The sequence below is a fragment of the Poeciliopsis prolifica genome, unplaced genomic scaffold, assembly GCF_027474105.1.
Source record: "Poeciliopsis prolifica strain line A6 unplaced genomic scaffold, Auburn_PproV2 SCAFFOLD035, whole genome shotgun sequence".
Lineage (NCBI taxonomy): Eukaryota > Metazoa > Chordata > Actinopteri > Cyprinodontiformes > Poeciliidae > Poeciliopsis > Poeciliopsis prolifica.
Window position 1 is genome coordinate 1,121,371 of NW_026562410.1, and position 18,148 is coordinate 1,139,518.

The following is an 18,148-nucleotide window of genomic DNA, read 5'->3' on the forward strand; positions in this document are numbered from 1 at the left end:
GTCCATCTGTTCCCTCACCCTTCGGGGGTTAAAGCTCCAGGCAGGGACTTTTCTGGACAGTTTTCTGCGCCACAGAATTATAATCCAAATTTCTCTTGGGGTGGGGGAGGCTGTTATAAGATAAGATGGGAGATATAGATGAAAATGTTTTAATTTCAGAGGTGACCCTTTGAATTTTGTTCATTATTTGTGCAAATAACTAAACTGTTGGAGTCCAGCAGCGTTTAATGTTTAAGGCTCTATGAGGTGCACTGCACATACACAACCACAGCAAACAGTGCAGAACTATGAAATAAGTTGTGATCCATTTAAAGTGGGGTGAAAAATGTTTTATGCTACACATAATTCAGACTTTCTCTAAAAACAACCTTCAAATGATGTTTGAGTTAAATGCCTAATGCAGAGAGGAGGAAAAAATAACCCCAAAGATGTCCATATCCTCCAATCAAGTTAAGAAGTTGTGTTCTGATGCTTCTCATAATTACACAAAGTAATGTGCAATTGTGAAATACAAGAAAAATAAATGTGTTGCTTTCAGAACTTTGTGCATATACAAATATAAAAAGTTTGCATTTGCTTTCAGTCCCCTTTTTGTCGGTTTTTGCTGCAATTACGTTCAAAAAGTCCTTTGAAAGTTTTCTTTGGAATTAGTTTAAACTCTGTCAGATTAGACAGAAATTATCAGTTTTCAAATCTTGTCAGACACTGATTGGACTTGGGCCTGGATTTTGACTGTACCAACACATGAACATGTTCTAACCTACAGGATTTTGTCATGAAATGTAACCCTTTGGCTCTGACCGGGTTTAAGAAAAGTGTGAAAGTACACTTAATAGACACGAAATCATTAAAGCTTATTGTTTTAATGCTACTGCAAAACGAAAAATAAACCAAATAGAAAACATCTCATTTTTGACTGTGAGAGACATAATCCCTATTGAATGGTCCTGTCATGGCGGGGCGGCCTGTCCAAAATCACACATCTCCGGCGAGACTCGAATCCTATTGGTGCATCGGGATGCCAAAGCCGCCGCGGTCCTGCTGGAAGGGAGGCTCTGATTGGTCGGGGTGTGCTTACAGCTAAGTCTGTCCGTTTCGCGGTGCTGGAGGACGGACGGGGGGGGCGACAGGGGATCATTTCCATGGACCATCTGTCTCGCTGGCTGCGCTCACAACAAAGAAGGACCCAGGATGGTGTTAGTCCATGTCGGATATCTGGTTCTCCCCGTCTTCGGCTCAGTTAGAAATAGAGGTATGACTAGATTTACGTTGTTGCTGTTTCTCTTTTTTGTTTTGTTTTGTTCTTCTCTCTTATCCTGACCCCCGCCGCTACATTTTCTCGGCTGTTGGGAGTCATTAGTATCGATAAAGATGATGTAAACAGAGCTGACACCTGCTAGCTGAAACGAAGCAGTTAGCCGTCCCGCTAGCCGCAGCGCCGCTTCAACTGAAACCCGGCAGTTATAACGCTTTAACGGTCCCGGAGCCGAATGAAGGCGGCCGAAAGCGAAAAGAGTCGAGGAGGCGTTGTTTCATGGTGGCCCCACAAGGCCTACAAACCGCAGCTGTCAGATTTTCAGGCTCGCTTTTGTTTTATCCTCGGCGCCGTCTTCTGTAGCTGCGTGTTTTTTTTTTGTTTTGTTTTTTTTTATTTTGTTTTTTTTTTTGCTTCTGTCGCATTTGGAGCAAGTGTAGTTCAACGCGATTCAGGCCAACCCGAGTATCTGGCTAAAAACTAACAAATAATCAGTGTGACAGGGAGGCTGCTTGCTCCTTTGTGTTGATGACGTTCGTTCATTTGTATTTTTTTCTGAGCTTGTTTTAATATCGCTTTTTAAATGTAATTACAGCCTCCCTGCCATAAGGAGTATTTCAGGGTCCTAGGATTTTTCTTTTCTTCTTCTTCTGCAAATCCTTCAAATTTCGACGAATAAAGCATAAAATGAAGAAACAAACAAACGTTCAATTCGGGCTGAAATGTACCTTAAGAACAGGGGAATAAAAATCACTGGTTCAATTAAAAACTAGAAATATATCTCTGGAATATCTTGAGTTGTTTATAAATTAACAGAAATATTTCTAAAAAGTGTTTATTTCGCCAAAGGGGGGAAAAAATGGTGTATATTAAAAATGTTGCCTTCACAGCGTCTAGAATTGTAAATTTAAAAACCAAAATTCTTATCAAATGTGTTGAACTGGCGTTAAAAAACGTACATTTTCTTTTCAAATGTGTTTCTTTGGCCATAAGTATTGGGGAAAAAAAGCTCTTTTTCTTCTTTTTTTCTTTTTTCATTTTATGGCCAAATCAATACATACCACACATAGTTTATCAATGTCGAAACAACTCTTGGTGGGGTAAAAAATGAACACGTGTGCCTTTTGAATTTGTAGAATTGGTCATTTAAAAACAAAAAAAAAAGTACCTTTGATTTGAATGTCTTAATTTGGCCAATCAAAGCAGAGATATGCCTCTTAAGTGCAGCAGGCTATCTGTGTTGATTATGTAATAATAATAATAACAATAACAATAATAATAGTAGCAGTACTAGTTATTTTGATTGTTAAAACTACATGCAGTAGCACCAATGATTTCATTGTGCTTTTATTTGTGTTCTTTTTTCCTGTTCCATAGTATCGAGGCTGGCTCTACATTCCGCATTTCTCAGACCTTTGTCCCCCTCCATTGTGTAGCTAACGATCATCTGCTGCTGTCTGCCGTAGCCTCTGCCTGTTCTCTGCATCTAGCTGTATTGTGAACCCCCTTCTTCCTCATTTCCTCTTTCCATCCGAAGAAGACATTGGCATTAAAACAGTCAAACAAACAAACCGAGCTCCCACTCATACCGTATCCTTCTGTGTAACAGACTAAAGAATAACACTCTTCTTATTTTTCTGTAGGAAAAACAGTTTGTCTTGATTTGAACTGTCATGTTGCTCTTTAGTGGATAACCCATTGTAGAGTTTACTGCAGGCTGTCATTGTGATTCTCCCATTCAGTGTGGATAGACTACATTCTGCTGTAAATTTCTGTAAAGTGGATACATTTTGATCCTCCCGGATTCGATTACAGCCAGGCTTGATCGAACTGTCTTGATTACCGTCTCCATTCTGTATTTGCCAAAAGGTGCATTGTACCAGCTGTTGCACTCAAACCAAGCAGCTGCTTTTACGCTACCATGTGTAATCCAAATTATCAATTGGACACCGTTCTACAACACCGACTTCACAAATTAATTGAGGCTGTCTCACCCCCGATGGTCCACTGCACCTGTTTTAAAAGCGCTGCCCAAACAGCTGGCCATAACCCCGTCCATGTGTCCAAGCCTGTGTTCCCGCTAGCCGAATTGATTTCACAGTAAATTGGCGAGATGCGGCTCTAACTCATTGTGCCATTTTTTGAAAATAACCCACTATCATGCGCAGCCTCCCCTCCTCCTTACCCCCTCTTCCTCCTTTTCAAATCCTCCAGCGCCTCCAGAATGCTATCCATTTTACAGGGATGTGTATATCCTGCACTGCTGTAGAACTCCTTTTAGAACCAAAATGTCTTTAATTTCTTATTTTTTATTCTTTGGTTGTGGTTTTTTACCTTATGTTTTTTTTTTTTTTTGTATTAGAACCTAATGCATGTTCATTTTATACTTTTGTTTTTTTGTTTGTTTTTTTTTCACATTGAACAGCAGATTCTAATGTAATCTTTGTGTAGAGATGTCCCTGCTGTACTGAAATGTGCTGTAAGCATACACATCTACTCATTGGATGCTGCTTCTCTTCTGTTAACCCTACAGAGAGCATGGTCAGGCCTCGTCTTTGGTCTTATTTGCATGGTACTACGATAGCTTTGTAGGTTTATATAATATTATTATTACTATTATCACACAGTGCCACTCATACTAATATTTCCCAATAAAGACTGTAGTTCTCTTCTTAACCTTCAGTGTGCTTTTTGCTGATTTCCATGTGTTCCCTCCTTCCTCCCTCGCCCACTGTGCTGTCACTGAGACAGTCCTCCTCACTCTATGTATGTGCTCTCATTTCTCAGCCGTCTTTGACAGAGTCTCCTCAAAGTTGCTGACTTGGCTTATTTTTTGGAGCCATGGCAACCTTTTATCCATTTAACAAAAAAAAAAAAAAAAAAAAGACTGATATTTCCTTTTTTCTTATGTCATCAACTTAAACCATTCCACTATAAAACAAAGCACTTCCTCCTTCACATCAACTCATTGGTGTTTATTGGTGTTGAGTTACAATAGGAATCTCTGTTAATTGAGAAATACCACATCCAGTGCCCTCCACAGTTATTAGCTTAAAAAAGGCTCTTTATTACACATTATGAGATATATTTTTTATTTAAATCCATGATTGAAACAATTGATAGTGTTCACACTTGGTTTGTTGGTCGTCTCGCTAACTTCTAACATACAGAGGGATGGGTCTTTGGGAAAACAATCCCATAGGACATCATCTTCATGATGTTATTATCAGGATTGCTAAAGTATTTGGAATATATACAAGCATACAGCATTACAGTTCTCTACCATATCTTTTTGTCTCGTATTAAAGTTTTTACATCAAACGGAAAGTGCTAGTTGAAATAAAACTAAATAAATTCAGACTGCACTAACCAGAGCACTCGGTACCATTTAAAGTGTTAGTATTTAGAACGTCGTTCACATTTATGTTTGTGATGGTAGGACATTCACAGAAAAGACACGGCTTCCAAAAGATTGGTTGGTATTTACAAGGCGCCCATTAGTCGATACAAAGACCTGGTGACCCCAACTCTTTGCTGTATTATTTATCTTTTTCAACTTTCTGGCAAATATTTCCAAAATAGTGCCAATATTTTGGCATAATGCCAAAATAAACTTTCCTTTCCATCCTTGATAATATTGTTTTTTTCAGTTGGCTTATGTTTTTTATATATATATATATATATATATATATATATATATATATATATATATATATATATATATATATATATATATATATATATATATATATATATTTTTTTTTTTATTGCTCTCACTGTAAATTTAAGAAAGTGTGGGTGAGTAGCTGTTGATATTTCTCGACTTTTGAAGGTCAAAGCATGTCCTGCTTTTCGTTTTGAAAAGCAGCCAAAGTAGATTACCTCTGTCACATTATGTCCATGCTCCAAGGAAACAAGTGATTAAACAAAAATAAATACCAAAATCTATCAGTAAATGCATTTAATACTACGGACCATCAATAGTTGAGGGGCCTTCAGATTTTCTAATACTCATTATTGTTTTTTTCCCTCAAGGAATCAAAAGACCTACATTCAAGGTTGATATTTTTTTTAAAGTTTGGGTTTAGGTTACAAATTTATTTGAGTACTTATTAAAACAAGGGGGCCAATAACTGTGCCAGGTGCTGTAGCTGCTCGTCTCATTTGCTTTTAAACTAGTTGGGTATTTGCAGATACATTCATGTATTTCACTGGTTGCTCAAATTAGCGGTTAAAAATGTATCATGAAGTAAAATAATAATAAAAAATTTGGCAAATTCATTATACTGTACCAAATATATCAAGTGTTTTTTTTTTGTTTTTCTACTCTGATCATTGCAACAGGTTAAATTCAATATCTAGAATTATATATATATATATATATAGGCATGTTTCAAATATTTTTTTAACTAAATGGTTACCTTGTATTTAAAACCTCTTCCTTTAAACCTTCAAAAAGCCATGCTTTTCTACAAAATGTGTGATAAAAGAAATAAAAAAGCAAAAACAACCAGTTTGGGTTTATTGGTGCACAATATGTCTAATTCTGAAGTCAAATGATCCGATTTTTATGAACTGAGGTGCTTTTCTTTCAACTGAGCACATCCGAGGTAATGGGAATTAAATGGTCTCCAACGATGCTTCGATACGGGGATTCAGCCATTATTTGCGAAAGCAAAAGAAGCAGTCGGACTAATCAGCTTAGTCACATCATTCTACTTTATTTATTTTTGTCTGTATTATAATGCTGAATAATGCAGGTTATTGTAGGCTAAAATAGAAACTTGAATCAAACATTTAACAGTTCACTCATGGTTTTATGAAGGTGATCTCAAAGGCTGTCAAAGTCACACACACCCTTTGAACTCTTTCACATTTTGTCGCGTTCCAAACACAAGCCTCCTATTTCAATAGGAAATTATGTGGTAAACCAACCCAGTATGATGCATAGTTGTGAGGTGGAAGGGAAATTATGGTTTCATGCAATTACATATGCTGGTAATTTTGTGTGTGTCTGACAATCTCTACAATTGTTTTTGTCAAACGGGTCAAGCTCTGTCAGATTGGATGGAGATCATCTGAACAGAAAAGGTCAAGTCCTGATAGACGTGTTGGACCATTCCAGCACATCTATGTGATCTAAAGCACTTCATAGTGGTTTGGCACATGTGAAGGTTTTGTTTCCAGGATTGCCCTGCATTTAGCTCCATCCATCTTTTTTTTTTCCATCAGCTCTGGTCATCTTCCTTGTCCTTGCAGAAGAAAAGCATCCCAAACCATGATGTTGCCACCACCACATTTTACCAAGCCAAAGGCGTTATGGCTGATGTGCAGGTTTGGTTTCACCTGACAAGACTGGCTTGTTGATCTGTTGGTCTACTACATAAAATCCTAATTAAAACACATCAAATTTTATGGCTGAAATCTGACAAAATGTGGAAAAGTTCAATAAGCATTTACATTTTTGCATGGCACCGACATGCACAGATGTAGGGGTCATTAAAAGAAATGAATCTTTCTCATCCAACTGTCTCCGAAAATTAGTAGAACTGATTTTGTCACATTTTTAAATAAACTCTTCAATTGCGAAGCAGCGAGATGCTGCTGGTCGTTTTGAAAAAATAAATAAGTGAAGCTCGCAGTGTGTGTACCAGCAATATTGGAAAGCAAAACCCATTAAGTTGAAATTAGACCAGTTGACAAGGCTTTGTGAAATATTAAGTATCCTTTGATTTGAAGCATGGAAGTCAAAATGGTGTCGAGAATATTTCATTACACTGTCGGCGCGGTCTGGCTGCGATTTTTCATCTCAAAAAGTATTTCGAGTCCGCCTCTAAATGCACATTCTATCAAACATTAAGAAATTGAAATATGTAACTACAAATGTAAGGAGCGTAAGAAGTTGCTGTCTGAGTTTTACCACTCCTACTAGTTCAGGGAACCAGATATTATTCATGCGCAGAGACAAAAGGAGTGCTTCAGTGAGATGCAGCCTCGCAAGCTTGGCACATTTCTTCCCAAACTCCAGCGACAAAGAGTTTTAAATAACTCAACAGCTGTAATGCATGATGCTCCTCTGCAGTGGCTGTGCTCCAACTGTGAAACTATCCCGTGTCCTTATTTAACAAGCAGTGCAGCTGCACCACGACGCAGCTTACGCCTGTGAGTTCATCAGGTGAGATGATTTTTGCTTTATTGTGTGACATGATGATGAATGGAAGAGACACAGGAGACGATTATGCTGGGATCTGGCGAGCTGCAGCGATGGATGCAGGAGGAGATGAGGCAGGTTTCATGTCAGCCTGCTGCAGTCTCAAGTGGGCGGGGCTTATCGGCTGTCACTCAAGCAGGGAAACCATGCTGCAGCCAGATTGTGGGGGAGGGGCCGCTGGTGCTTAGGCTTTGGGATGATGAGCTGATTTTCTTAGGCTTACTGGGTTTTCTCTCTGCCAAAAAGAGAGAGAAAAAAAGGGGATTTTATGTCTCAAAGTCAGAAATTTCACATCAGGGCAGTTTGTCCTTGTAGCTCTGCATTGCCTCATTTTCAAATATCAGGAGGACAGGGTGTGAAAAGATGATGTTTATAAAGGCTTCAGACAGTGTCCACTTTTACAAAGTCAGAAGCCCCCTGCACACAGCAACTTATGTACAGCAGCCAGAAACCAATGTGAAATATCAGTGTGCCATTTCTGCTCTACTTCCTCAGCCAAATGTTTAGCCGTGCCTTTCTGGGTTCACTGGCTTCTTCTGTCCTGGGGCTGAATGCGGCTAAGTGAAAAAGTGACAAAAAAAAAGAAGAAAAAGTCAGTAATGCTACGTCTGGTTAATGTGAATTAGCAGCAGCTGATTAGTGTAGCTTTGTCAAAACATTGTGAGTAAAGTATGTTAAATATCACTTAAGAGCATGTTAGCTTAAAGGTTTGGCACTTTAGGAGAAGCATTTATTGAAAAATCATTTCTCCTACCATTCTCCTGGTTTTATAATGCACAGATCAAAGGAACATTATGTTACTGTCTAGGCTTTCTTTTTTCCCCACAGACAAATCCTAAAAAGGACCACCAATGATAGAGCCGGGCCCTCTATACTGCTTGGTTCCTAGCTTTTTAATAGAATTAGAGTATAAAGATGGTCAAAATGACAGAATTCACTAAAAGTAATTAAATGTAACAAGAAAACTATAAAGAGCAGCAATCAAACTGCTTACCTGACATTAAGAAGTTTCATACCTTATTTGACATCCAAATGGTTGTGCTTGCAAATATTAAATTAATATTAACAGCCCCTCAGTTCTCTCTTGCAATGGAGGACGGTTGGTTACAGCGCAGGCAATTTCTGGTAAGCTTCATAATGTCAAACTGGCGCAATATAAACATCACGGGAAATATTTGCTATTGGGTAGCATTTAAAATTTTAATAGTCTACTCATCCAGCAAACAATTGTATCAGAATAGCTGAGGTTTCAGACCTGTTGTATGGTCTGTGGCTACAAAAATATATAATCAAGTTAAATTTCTTTGTTGAAAAAGCTTCTTGTCACTTGTTCTAGTTCCCTAAAAATAACTGAACTGCCAAGGAAATATCACACATTGCATGCAATATGAATTTGGCCAAAATAAAGTGCCAAGTTTCACTCCTTTTGAAAACTTCTGAGTTATGAAATCAAATGTGATAATTGGATTTCAATAATAGTACCAGCCAGCAGGAGGTTGCTGGTTACTTGTATTTAATCAGTGATCATAATCTTCTGCAATTCAGAAGAGTAAACTTGTCAGAACTACAAATAAAATATTCCATAAATAACTTAGAAGTAAATGTGAGAAAAATGTATTATTGTGTTAGGTCATGGAGATCAAACCAATAGCTTGTGAATAATGCGTATCAAGTGAGAAAAAAAAAGGTATTTAGTGGCCTACGTAAGAAAGAAGTGTACAATTTCTGGCTATTAGCTGTTCTAAACAATGTCTAGGACAAGCTACAAACACTGAATAACCTTCTCGTATTAAATTAGTTTTAAAATAATTATTAAAAATCAACTCATAAGCCAATCCCCATAGTGTCACTCTATATTACTGTTGAGCAAATTATAATTGGCTAATTGAGCATGAAAATTTAGTTGATGTTGAAGTACGACATCATGAACAGCCCACCCCCCAAATCCTACTGGTCCAGAAAGCATTACTGGAAAGTTAAAATAGCATTTTCTTTTTGTTCCTACTCCAAGCTCTTTCCAGCCGCTATTTTGTCTGAGCAGAGAGTAATTTGTATTGATTGACTTTGATGCCATCTAATGGCTTTTCTGTCTCTCATATTAAGTGGAAATGGAGGCATGTCATTTTTTCCCCCAGCGTGCTCAGCTGCGGTGCCTTTTTGTTATCAGGTTCATTACAAGAAGTAAGGAGTTTAATGTTCCTTCAAATAGCTTGCACCATAAAGAGCTCAAATTCTTTGGGTTACGAAGCCCCAGACTGCAGATAAGTACCATCCTAAAATTATTCTTTGAATGAACGATATGCAGGCCCTCAGGAGTGTGAAAGTGGGTCTTCTGAGTCTTCTGAGGCCTGACGTTTCTTACTCAGCTTCGGTTTTTGAAGTCTCGCATTGCCTATATGTCCATTATGAGGTTTCTTTCTCTATTTAAAGGATCACAGGCCTTTATGCTCTCATCGCTTGCCTTTATGTCACATAGGAGCGCACTTCAGCAGGCATCAGCACAGCCATGCTACCTCCTGCCGACATTTTCATCTGGGCACTCCCCAGGCTCCCATCTCAGCAGAATTCCCTCTCGGACATGCCGGCCAGCCCCCGCAGGCGGGCCTGGCCGCCCACCTGCCCCCTACGCACCACCCGACTCTCACTGCCCTGCCCGCACCCCCTCAGTTTCAGGACGTGCCAGGGCCTTCATTCCTACCTCAGGCCTTACACCAGCAATACCTCATCCAGCAGCAGCTCATTGAAGCGCAGCACCGCAGGATCCTTCCCCACTCCTCCAGGTAGTGACGGCACTGCATGCACACGCACATGCATACGCTCAGAGATTTGAATCCAAACCCTCTGAATTGCATTGCAGAAGAACCCAGGAGCGCATTCCTCTGAATTCTCACCGATTGCGTTCGGGTTATGAGTACTCCCCTCCCATCCACGTCCCTCAGCCAATAACGCAGCAGCCACGGTACCTGGCTGAAGGCACGGACTGGTGAGTGCCCATCTGACATTAACAGGAATACTGCAGAGTTGATAAATTGTCCCAGCTATTCCTGTCTGTACTCATCTGTCTGTCACATCGACTGGCAAGAGTAATAATGCTGATTTAGTCCCATGCCTGTCTGTCTCTGCAGGGATCTCAGTGTTGACGCTGGCCTCCCTCATCAGTACCAACTCCAGCAGCTTCCGCAGCACTATCAGCATTACCTGGCTTCCCCTCGAATGCACCACTTCCCCAGGAACACGTCGTCTGCCCAAGTGGTACGCTGTGTTGTTCTCTCTTGATCTCTTTTTTGATGTTCAAGGTTCTGGATGCATGCAAAGAATGAACAGTAGCTCTGCAATCCAAAACACAACAGCAAAAGACCAAGAATAATGATCAATATTGAATTGTTTGAACAATTGGGGATACAGAAACAAGTCACGCAATGAAAGCGAAAGAAGCTGCAAAAGCCAATACTGTTTTTTTTTTTACTCTATCACTAATAGTGAAAACCAGGGTGAAAATGGTTTGATAGCCATTCACGATAAAGATTTTGTTTTAATGATTATTTGGAAAAATATTGTATTTTTTTGGCATGTCATAACATAAACAAAAATATATGAATAACACATTTTAACAAATGTGATACTCCTTCAACATTGCTTAGTTATCTCTTGTCTCTGGGCCAAATTAAAGTCACGCTAAATCAAAAATCTGCCATCAATGATTTTAGATATAAAATGACAAAATTTCATGTCTCGTTATTGGAAAAATTTCAATTCTAGCCTCTCTAATTCTGCAAACATTGTTCTTCGACCAGGTTGTTCATGAAATCAGAAATTATCCATATCCCCAGCTGCATCTGTTAGCACTGCAAAGTCTGACTCCCTCGAGGCATGCCACCGCTGTGCGAGAAAGTTACGAGGTAAATCCTCTTAAATGTGTGGATATGTCAGTCTCCAAATCATTCACTGCTGTCCTCACTTCAACGACGAAACAATTCTCACCTCAGCGTCCTCTAAGTGTTTTCTCAAAGCGTGCCGTCATTCTCGTGAACGTCTGCTGTTTGAACAGGAGCTGCTGCAGCTCGAGGACCGACTGGGAAGTGTCAGCAGAGGAGCTGTCCAAACAACCATAGAGAGATTCACCTTTCCACATAAATACAAGAAGGTACAGTAGATGACAAGATTTATGCAGGCACACTTTAAGCATTTGAGATTTGTATTGTTTTCAGATAGGTTTTACCTTTTGTTATCTGTTACAGAGAAAGCCTCTGCAGCTAAAGATTGGGGAGGAAGAGGAGGAAACAGATGTGGATGAGAAGTGCACCATCTGTTTGTCCATGCTGGAAGATGGAGAGGATGTCAGGTGGGTGATGCTCCATAGCTGCAAAACCGATGCAATTGATTTATTTGTTTATTTATTTTGTCCCTCTTGAATTAAACAAAGAGATCAGTGGGATTGTAGTCCTGTTAGCAACTGGCTCATTAATCTCAGAATCTAGACTGGATGATACATGCAGTGGGTACAAGTGTAAAAATGTCAGTTTGCTCAGTTTTCACGGGATGATGCTTTGCTCTGAGCAGTTGCTAGGCAACTGCAGTAGTAGATATTGATGTTGCTGATGATGGCCAAGAAGTGATCCACCCCCTAACCCTCAATTTACACTTGCTGCAAAAATCAATTACACTTCATTTCATATCAGGCTGGATATATCAGGAATAATATTATCTTTTTTTTCTGACTGCACCTTACAATGAGGTAAATAGAGCCACAGATGACCAACTGCTGATGAAATTAGGGGCTCACTCCTATAAAATCAACTTTCTGATGTCTGTTTGCTGCTGTGAAACGTTCAGGTGCGTGTTAACACAATGCCAGCATAAGTATTTATTTTTTTAGAAAGTACGTTGTAGATTCTCTTCATCGTATAAAGAACTCAGGTTGAGTTTCGGTATTGTAGGTGAAAGATTAATCACAAGTAAGTTTGTTCAGTTTAAGTTTTTGGTCTTCTACGGGACCATGGATTTCTGATAAAAAAAAAAAAAATTGCCAAATATTGAAGTCCTCAACCTGCAGAAACAACAGATTTATTTGGCTCTTCAGAAATTTTAAAAAGAAGTAGAAGTGCATTATCAAACACTTGCGTCTATTTGCCATTGTCGTGCACGGTAGTGGAAGATTCATGACTTGGGCTTGTATTGTAACCAGAGGTTATTGAACCCACCAGGAGCTCTTTTGTGTTTAAGTGGAAGTAAAGTTACTTTTTATAATTTAAAGGATGCACACAATGAAAATTGTAAACTTTACAGTTCTACAAGCAACATTTAAGTAGCATGTGGATCTTTCCTTAAAGAACCAGTTCAGGAACAGAATCTTAAGGAGGAATGAAAGCAGAGCCCCATGGGGGAAAGAAAGAGTGTTGGTTTACAGCATGTGGAGTCGCAGCTGTCTTATAAGTGAGTGGGGAATGATGACTGAACATGAGCTATATCTATGCCTGGATAAACAAATGCATCTCCATTGGTTTTAAATGCTTCTAACAACATAATGGTGCTCTTTAGGAGAGTCTATGTGACTCCATAATGTCGTCTCTTTGTCTTCCAGGCGATTGCCATGCATGCACCTCTTCCACCAGGGTTGCGTGGACCAGTGGTTGGCTACCAGCAGGAAGTGTCCAATATGCCGGGTTGACATCGAAACACAGCTGAACCCCGACAGCTGATGAGATTTGACTCCTTGTGATTCACTCAGTCTTGTGAGATTCCTCTCTCTCTTCCATCTCGGCTCAGCGGCCTTCCCCCACATGCCACTGTCCATGCGACCTGCCACCCACCCCCGACCCTCATGCCTCCTTCTCCACTTGGTGGGTGCTTTGCCAAATGTCTCCGGACTTCACGCGGCGCAAACCCCCCCCAAAACCCCCACTCTAATTAATGCTTTATTGAGCCAAGCCAGGACTGCACGAGAGGCCACGAAAGACTCTCTTTATATAGAAGCACATCCTCTTGGGACGCAAACGACACTGGAATACAAAACCACACACTTTCTCATGTACACAGGGTTTACTTGTAGCTTGCTGGTTGTGAGTGGGGTGTTGTTGCAGTTGTGGTGTTGTACTGTAGGTAGCCACGGGCTGTGTAGCATGTCCTCAAAGCCATGACTTTATGTCTGCAGAGCGGTCACCCACCGAACTGTCTACTTTCTCTAGTTTCTCTGTCTTTTTCTTACTCTGACATGAATATAAGCTTAACAGCAACTAACCGCTCTGATGCCATGTTTACCTAAAGATCTCTGTGGTCGTAGTAGAGTAGCAGTAACCAATAAGTGATACTTGGTGGACTCTCGCCTTCTTGGGTCGAAGCACTAGCTAGTTGAGTGTTTTGATTCCGTCATACAGCTTTGACTTTTTGCAATACAGTCGTACTTTATGCTCTGGGGGGTGTCATTTGGTTGCCCTCTTGTGCAACCGAACCCTGGTGACTGAGTGGGGGTGTCTAAAATAGGCATAAAGTGTTTTTATTTTTTTTAGTTTTTTACCAAAATGCATTTTATTGAGTTAGCTTGGGTCTGCACACGAGTTTTGTGTGCGCGCGCGTGCGTGTGTGTGACTAAACAAATATGTGTCAGTGGCATGTTGAGTTTGCTTTAAGAGTTAAGAGGTTAAATACTGCAGCCGCCAGAGCTCCGACAAGACACAAAACCAAAAAAAAAAAAATAAATAAAGGGATGAAATTAAAAGTTCTTATGCACTAGGCATGGGCTGGTATGGTATCATTGTAGTTACACAGAAAATTATAATAAGAATGTAAAGAATTAATTGTTTTAAGACAGAAAATAAACAATTATTCCAATTGCTGCTAAAACATTAGAACATATTGAAAACCAGGCAGAATTGTATGTATGACAATTGTTTTAGTTATTTCACCTTTGAAGCACTGGGCTTCCTTTTGCTCAATTTTACACACTTTTGGGCATCTTAGTGAAAAGATTGAATGTTCAGCAGTTTTAAAACTGAAAATAAAAAAACAAACAAACAAAATAAAACGTGGATACCAGAGACTGGCCCATGCCTCTCATGCACTGCAGATGTAGGTGGGAGGATGTAGTTTTCCTTCTGCCTGCATTTTTTATTTTATTTTATTTTTTTTATCTGGAATTGACCTGAATGGCAAAACAAAGTGTACTGACATGCATGTTTCATTGAAGTTTTTAACTGTCAGCTTGGGCAGCGTCACCTTAACCTGGAAAGGGTGACAAGATTCCTGCGCATGACTTAGTTAACCTGAGCTCTGACTATCTTCTCAACACTAACAAAAAGAAAGAAAGAAAAAAAAAAAGGTCAGTCAGCGGCTGCTCCCCTGACTCGTAGCTTGTGTTCGTCCTGTCCCCCTTCGACGACGACGGGACTCTCTTGATGTTTACCTTATTGCCTATGAAGAGCAAGCACATATGACAATAGTTATAGCAACAAGCTGTTTTCCTTGAACTTGCATTCATTGTAGATCCATGCAGTGTTTTAGATGGGAGAGGAGCGTTTGTTTTTTTTACTACATCCTGATCCCATGTGTTTGTGTGACAGGCCTCCCTTCGTGGTTGCTTTGCTGGTTGCTACGCTGTACTCCTAGAACACATAGGGCGTGAGGCGACGAAGGCAGCCTCACTCTTGCAGTGCACACAGACACAAGATGACGCCACAGCAGGAAAAAACTAAAAAAATAAAAATCACTTAGTTTTTTTTTTTTCTTTCTCTCCTTCACTCCCACAGAGCCATGTTTTAAAGATCACCTTTAGGACCCGCACCGTCCTATGCACTGTGATAGGAAGGGATTATTAGACCTTTCAGTTCCCGTCTTGTGCACTGCGAGTGTTGACACTGCCTCTTCCCATGGTGGAGACATCTGTGATGAAGTTTTTATAGTTTACACAGGGTGTTGTCAGCTGAAATGCCTTAAGTATTTAACAATCATAATTTATTACTAATTGTAGATATTGTGGGGATGTATTTAATTTTATTGTTTTTTTGTCTTTTTTGAGAGTGACAGAAAAAGAGAGACAGAGCGACTGAATCATAATTTATTTATTTAGAAATAACGAAAAAAAAAATGCTATGAAAAAAAAACGATTACCTCATTTTTGCATTGTTGGAAATGGGAATGCTTTGCATGCAGTTGTACTTTTTGAACATTCAAAATATATATAAAAAAAAAAAAAACATTGAAAAAACTAGCCCTGCTGTTTGATCTCCACAAGCTGGCTATGCGATGATTACGGCCCCAGACTGAGCTACTGAGCCTGCTCTCTGTCTGTCTCCCATGTGGTGCTGTGGATCTTAGTTACATTCCATTCAATGCAATCTGTCTGATCCCTCATGCTGTGATGTGGACAAACTGCAATGAAGTGAACTAGTCTTTTAGTTTGTGTTCTGTTTTGCACTCACCTGTTTGATATACATCGGAACCCTCTCACTGGCAAAAGCAAAACAAATTTGCTTAGACAAATTAACTGGCTTTTATTTTGTATGCTCTGCTTCTTACAGTGCGCTGTCTTAACGTCTTATTGAAGCATGTTCCTTTTTGGCCACTTTTGTATTTGTCTTTGTCTTTGATTCTAGCAGTCTTGGATTCTGCTTCCAAAAAAAAAAAAAAAAAAAACACTTCAAAGACATAAGCATAACAAGTGCCTCGCTTTAGGTGTACTGAGAAATTTCCATGACACTGAAACCACCGACAACAAGCCCCCTGCCTTATTGGTTGCATAAATAATTGAAGGAGTGGAGCTAAGACACGTGAACGCCATTCTAATTAAAGAGACGGTTCAGATTTTGTTTTTTGGGGTTCTGTGGAGAGATTCAGAGCAGATCTTAACCCTAACCTTAGCTTAACTAGCACATAATGTTTTGCTTAATGCTAATCTCTATAGGTTAACACAAGTATGAGGAATAACAATTTACTTAAATATTAATTGCTGCAGAAATACCTTTCCTGTAGCCAGCTGATTAGCAGGCATGCCACTCATGGTTTGCTAGGTAAACAGTATTGCCTTTTGATGAGTGACAGGAGGCAGCGCTCCTTTATTTGGCACATCATGGTTGACTTTCATAACTTGGAAAGTTTTCAAAGGCAAATTTGTCTCAGCTGTAAGTCGGGAAATTTACACCATCTGGCTGTAAATAAGAGAAAAACTTTACTCATTTAGGGACCTTTTCTAATATCTCATTTGAAAGTCTTTCTGAAACCGTGACACACCGTGATGCCTTGTAACCTCTCCAAAGAACTCCACTTCTAAAAGAAATATCAAAACTCTCTTTAAGATTTTTTTAAATCAAACTGTTCTACAGGCATACTTGTACAGCATTACTTTTAAAATTTATTTGGACTAAGAAGAGGCATGTCACACTGTTGGGTTTTCTAAAGGCCGCAGTGTTGTTGTCGTTTTTTAAAGTTTATTTTCCCTTCCTGTATGTTTTCGCTCCTCTTGTTCCTTTTCACTTTCCGTCCTTCTTTTGCTCAGTCTGCTCCCTTCCTTCTCACAGTCTAAGCAAACAGACATGGATTACAAAGCACAACTTTTTTCTAAAAATGCATGTTTTCTCAGGTGCCAGTGCAGTCGCGATGATTTCATAGTATATTGTGAAACTATATACAAAGAATACAAAGAAAAAAAAAATTAGATTTTTTTTTTCCGTTGCTTGATTCTGAAGAACAAACGCAAAGAGAAAATAAGCCAAAATGTGCCAGTGAAAGGGCTGCCGCCATCCTCGTGTGAAGATCTGCTGTTTAGCTGTGACTGCACAGTGTTTGGGATATTTTATCTGAAAATAGAAGTATTTATCATTAATATTAAAGCAATAGCGCATTAACAGTAATGAGTGTGCTGATGAAGAAACGAGTGAGAATATTAGAGGTAAATGTTAGATTCACATGTGGTGGGATTTTGTACTTTATTTATTATTAATACTAATAATGACATAATGATTTTAAGGTTTGCATTGCTAAGCCCAAACTCTCTTCTTTTCTTTTTTTTAAAAAGTGTTTTAATTTCATTTCATGGCTTGTATATTATCCTTTTTTATGTGCTCTTTTTGTAATAAACTGGATTAAACTGAAAAGTTCTTTCTCTTAGATTTTCTTCTGGAGCATCAAAGCTGAAGTGAATATCAGAATCGGAGTTTTTAAAATCTGTCGTCATTTATTGCGTCTTTCTACATGAATGCATAAATCTTCAGCGCAACAACGTCCATGTACTTTTGACTGAAGAAGAAACTTGACATACAATCTGCTTCTAAATTCAATAAGGTGTTGATGGAAGATCTAATATTCTGCTTTTAGCTCTGGCTTCCTGCTCCTGCTGCTTGTTTCTAACTATGTCAGACAACCCAATGACATTCAGTGCCAAACAAACTGTTTCATGCTCTGGGAGTAGAGCGGAGCTTCAATATTTTTAAGTAGAGAAAAAAAATAAATAAATAAAAAATAGAGTGGATCCCCAACTATTTGTGGTTGAGTATTGGCAGATTTGTTCATTTGTAAACATTTCAATACATCATATTTAAAACATTCGAACAAAAATGCGAATTAAACAGCTTAATGCAATGCTACTTGACAGCTTAATGCAGCTTGTATTTTCCTTAATGCTGATTGGAGGTGACCCCAAGAACAGAAATATGAGAAGTACTCTAGATGTCAGCTTCTGTGCTAACGCTAAG

General features: G+C 39.2%; 1 protein-coding gene across 1 annotated transcript; it reads left to right on the forward strand.

The window, feature by feature from the left end:
* Nucleotides 1–941: 941 nt before the first annotated feature.
* Nucleotides 942–17,551, forward strand: ark2ca (arkadia (RNF111) C-terminal like ring finger ubiquitin ligase 2Ca). Its single transcript, XM_055052403.1, is given in 9 exon segments — nt 942–1,109; nt 1,111–1,252; nt 9,943–10,246; nt 10,324–10,449; nt 10,592–10,718; nt 11,261–11,365; nt 11,515–11,610; nt 11,705–11,808; nt 13,048–17,551. Coding segments are annotated over 9 exon segments (1,290 nt in total). The 3' UTR covers nt 13,166–17,551.
* Nucleotides 17,552–18,148: the final 597 nt, after the last annotated feature.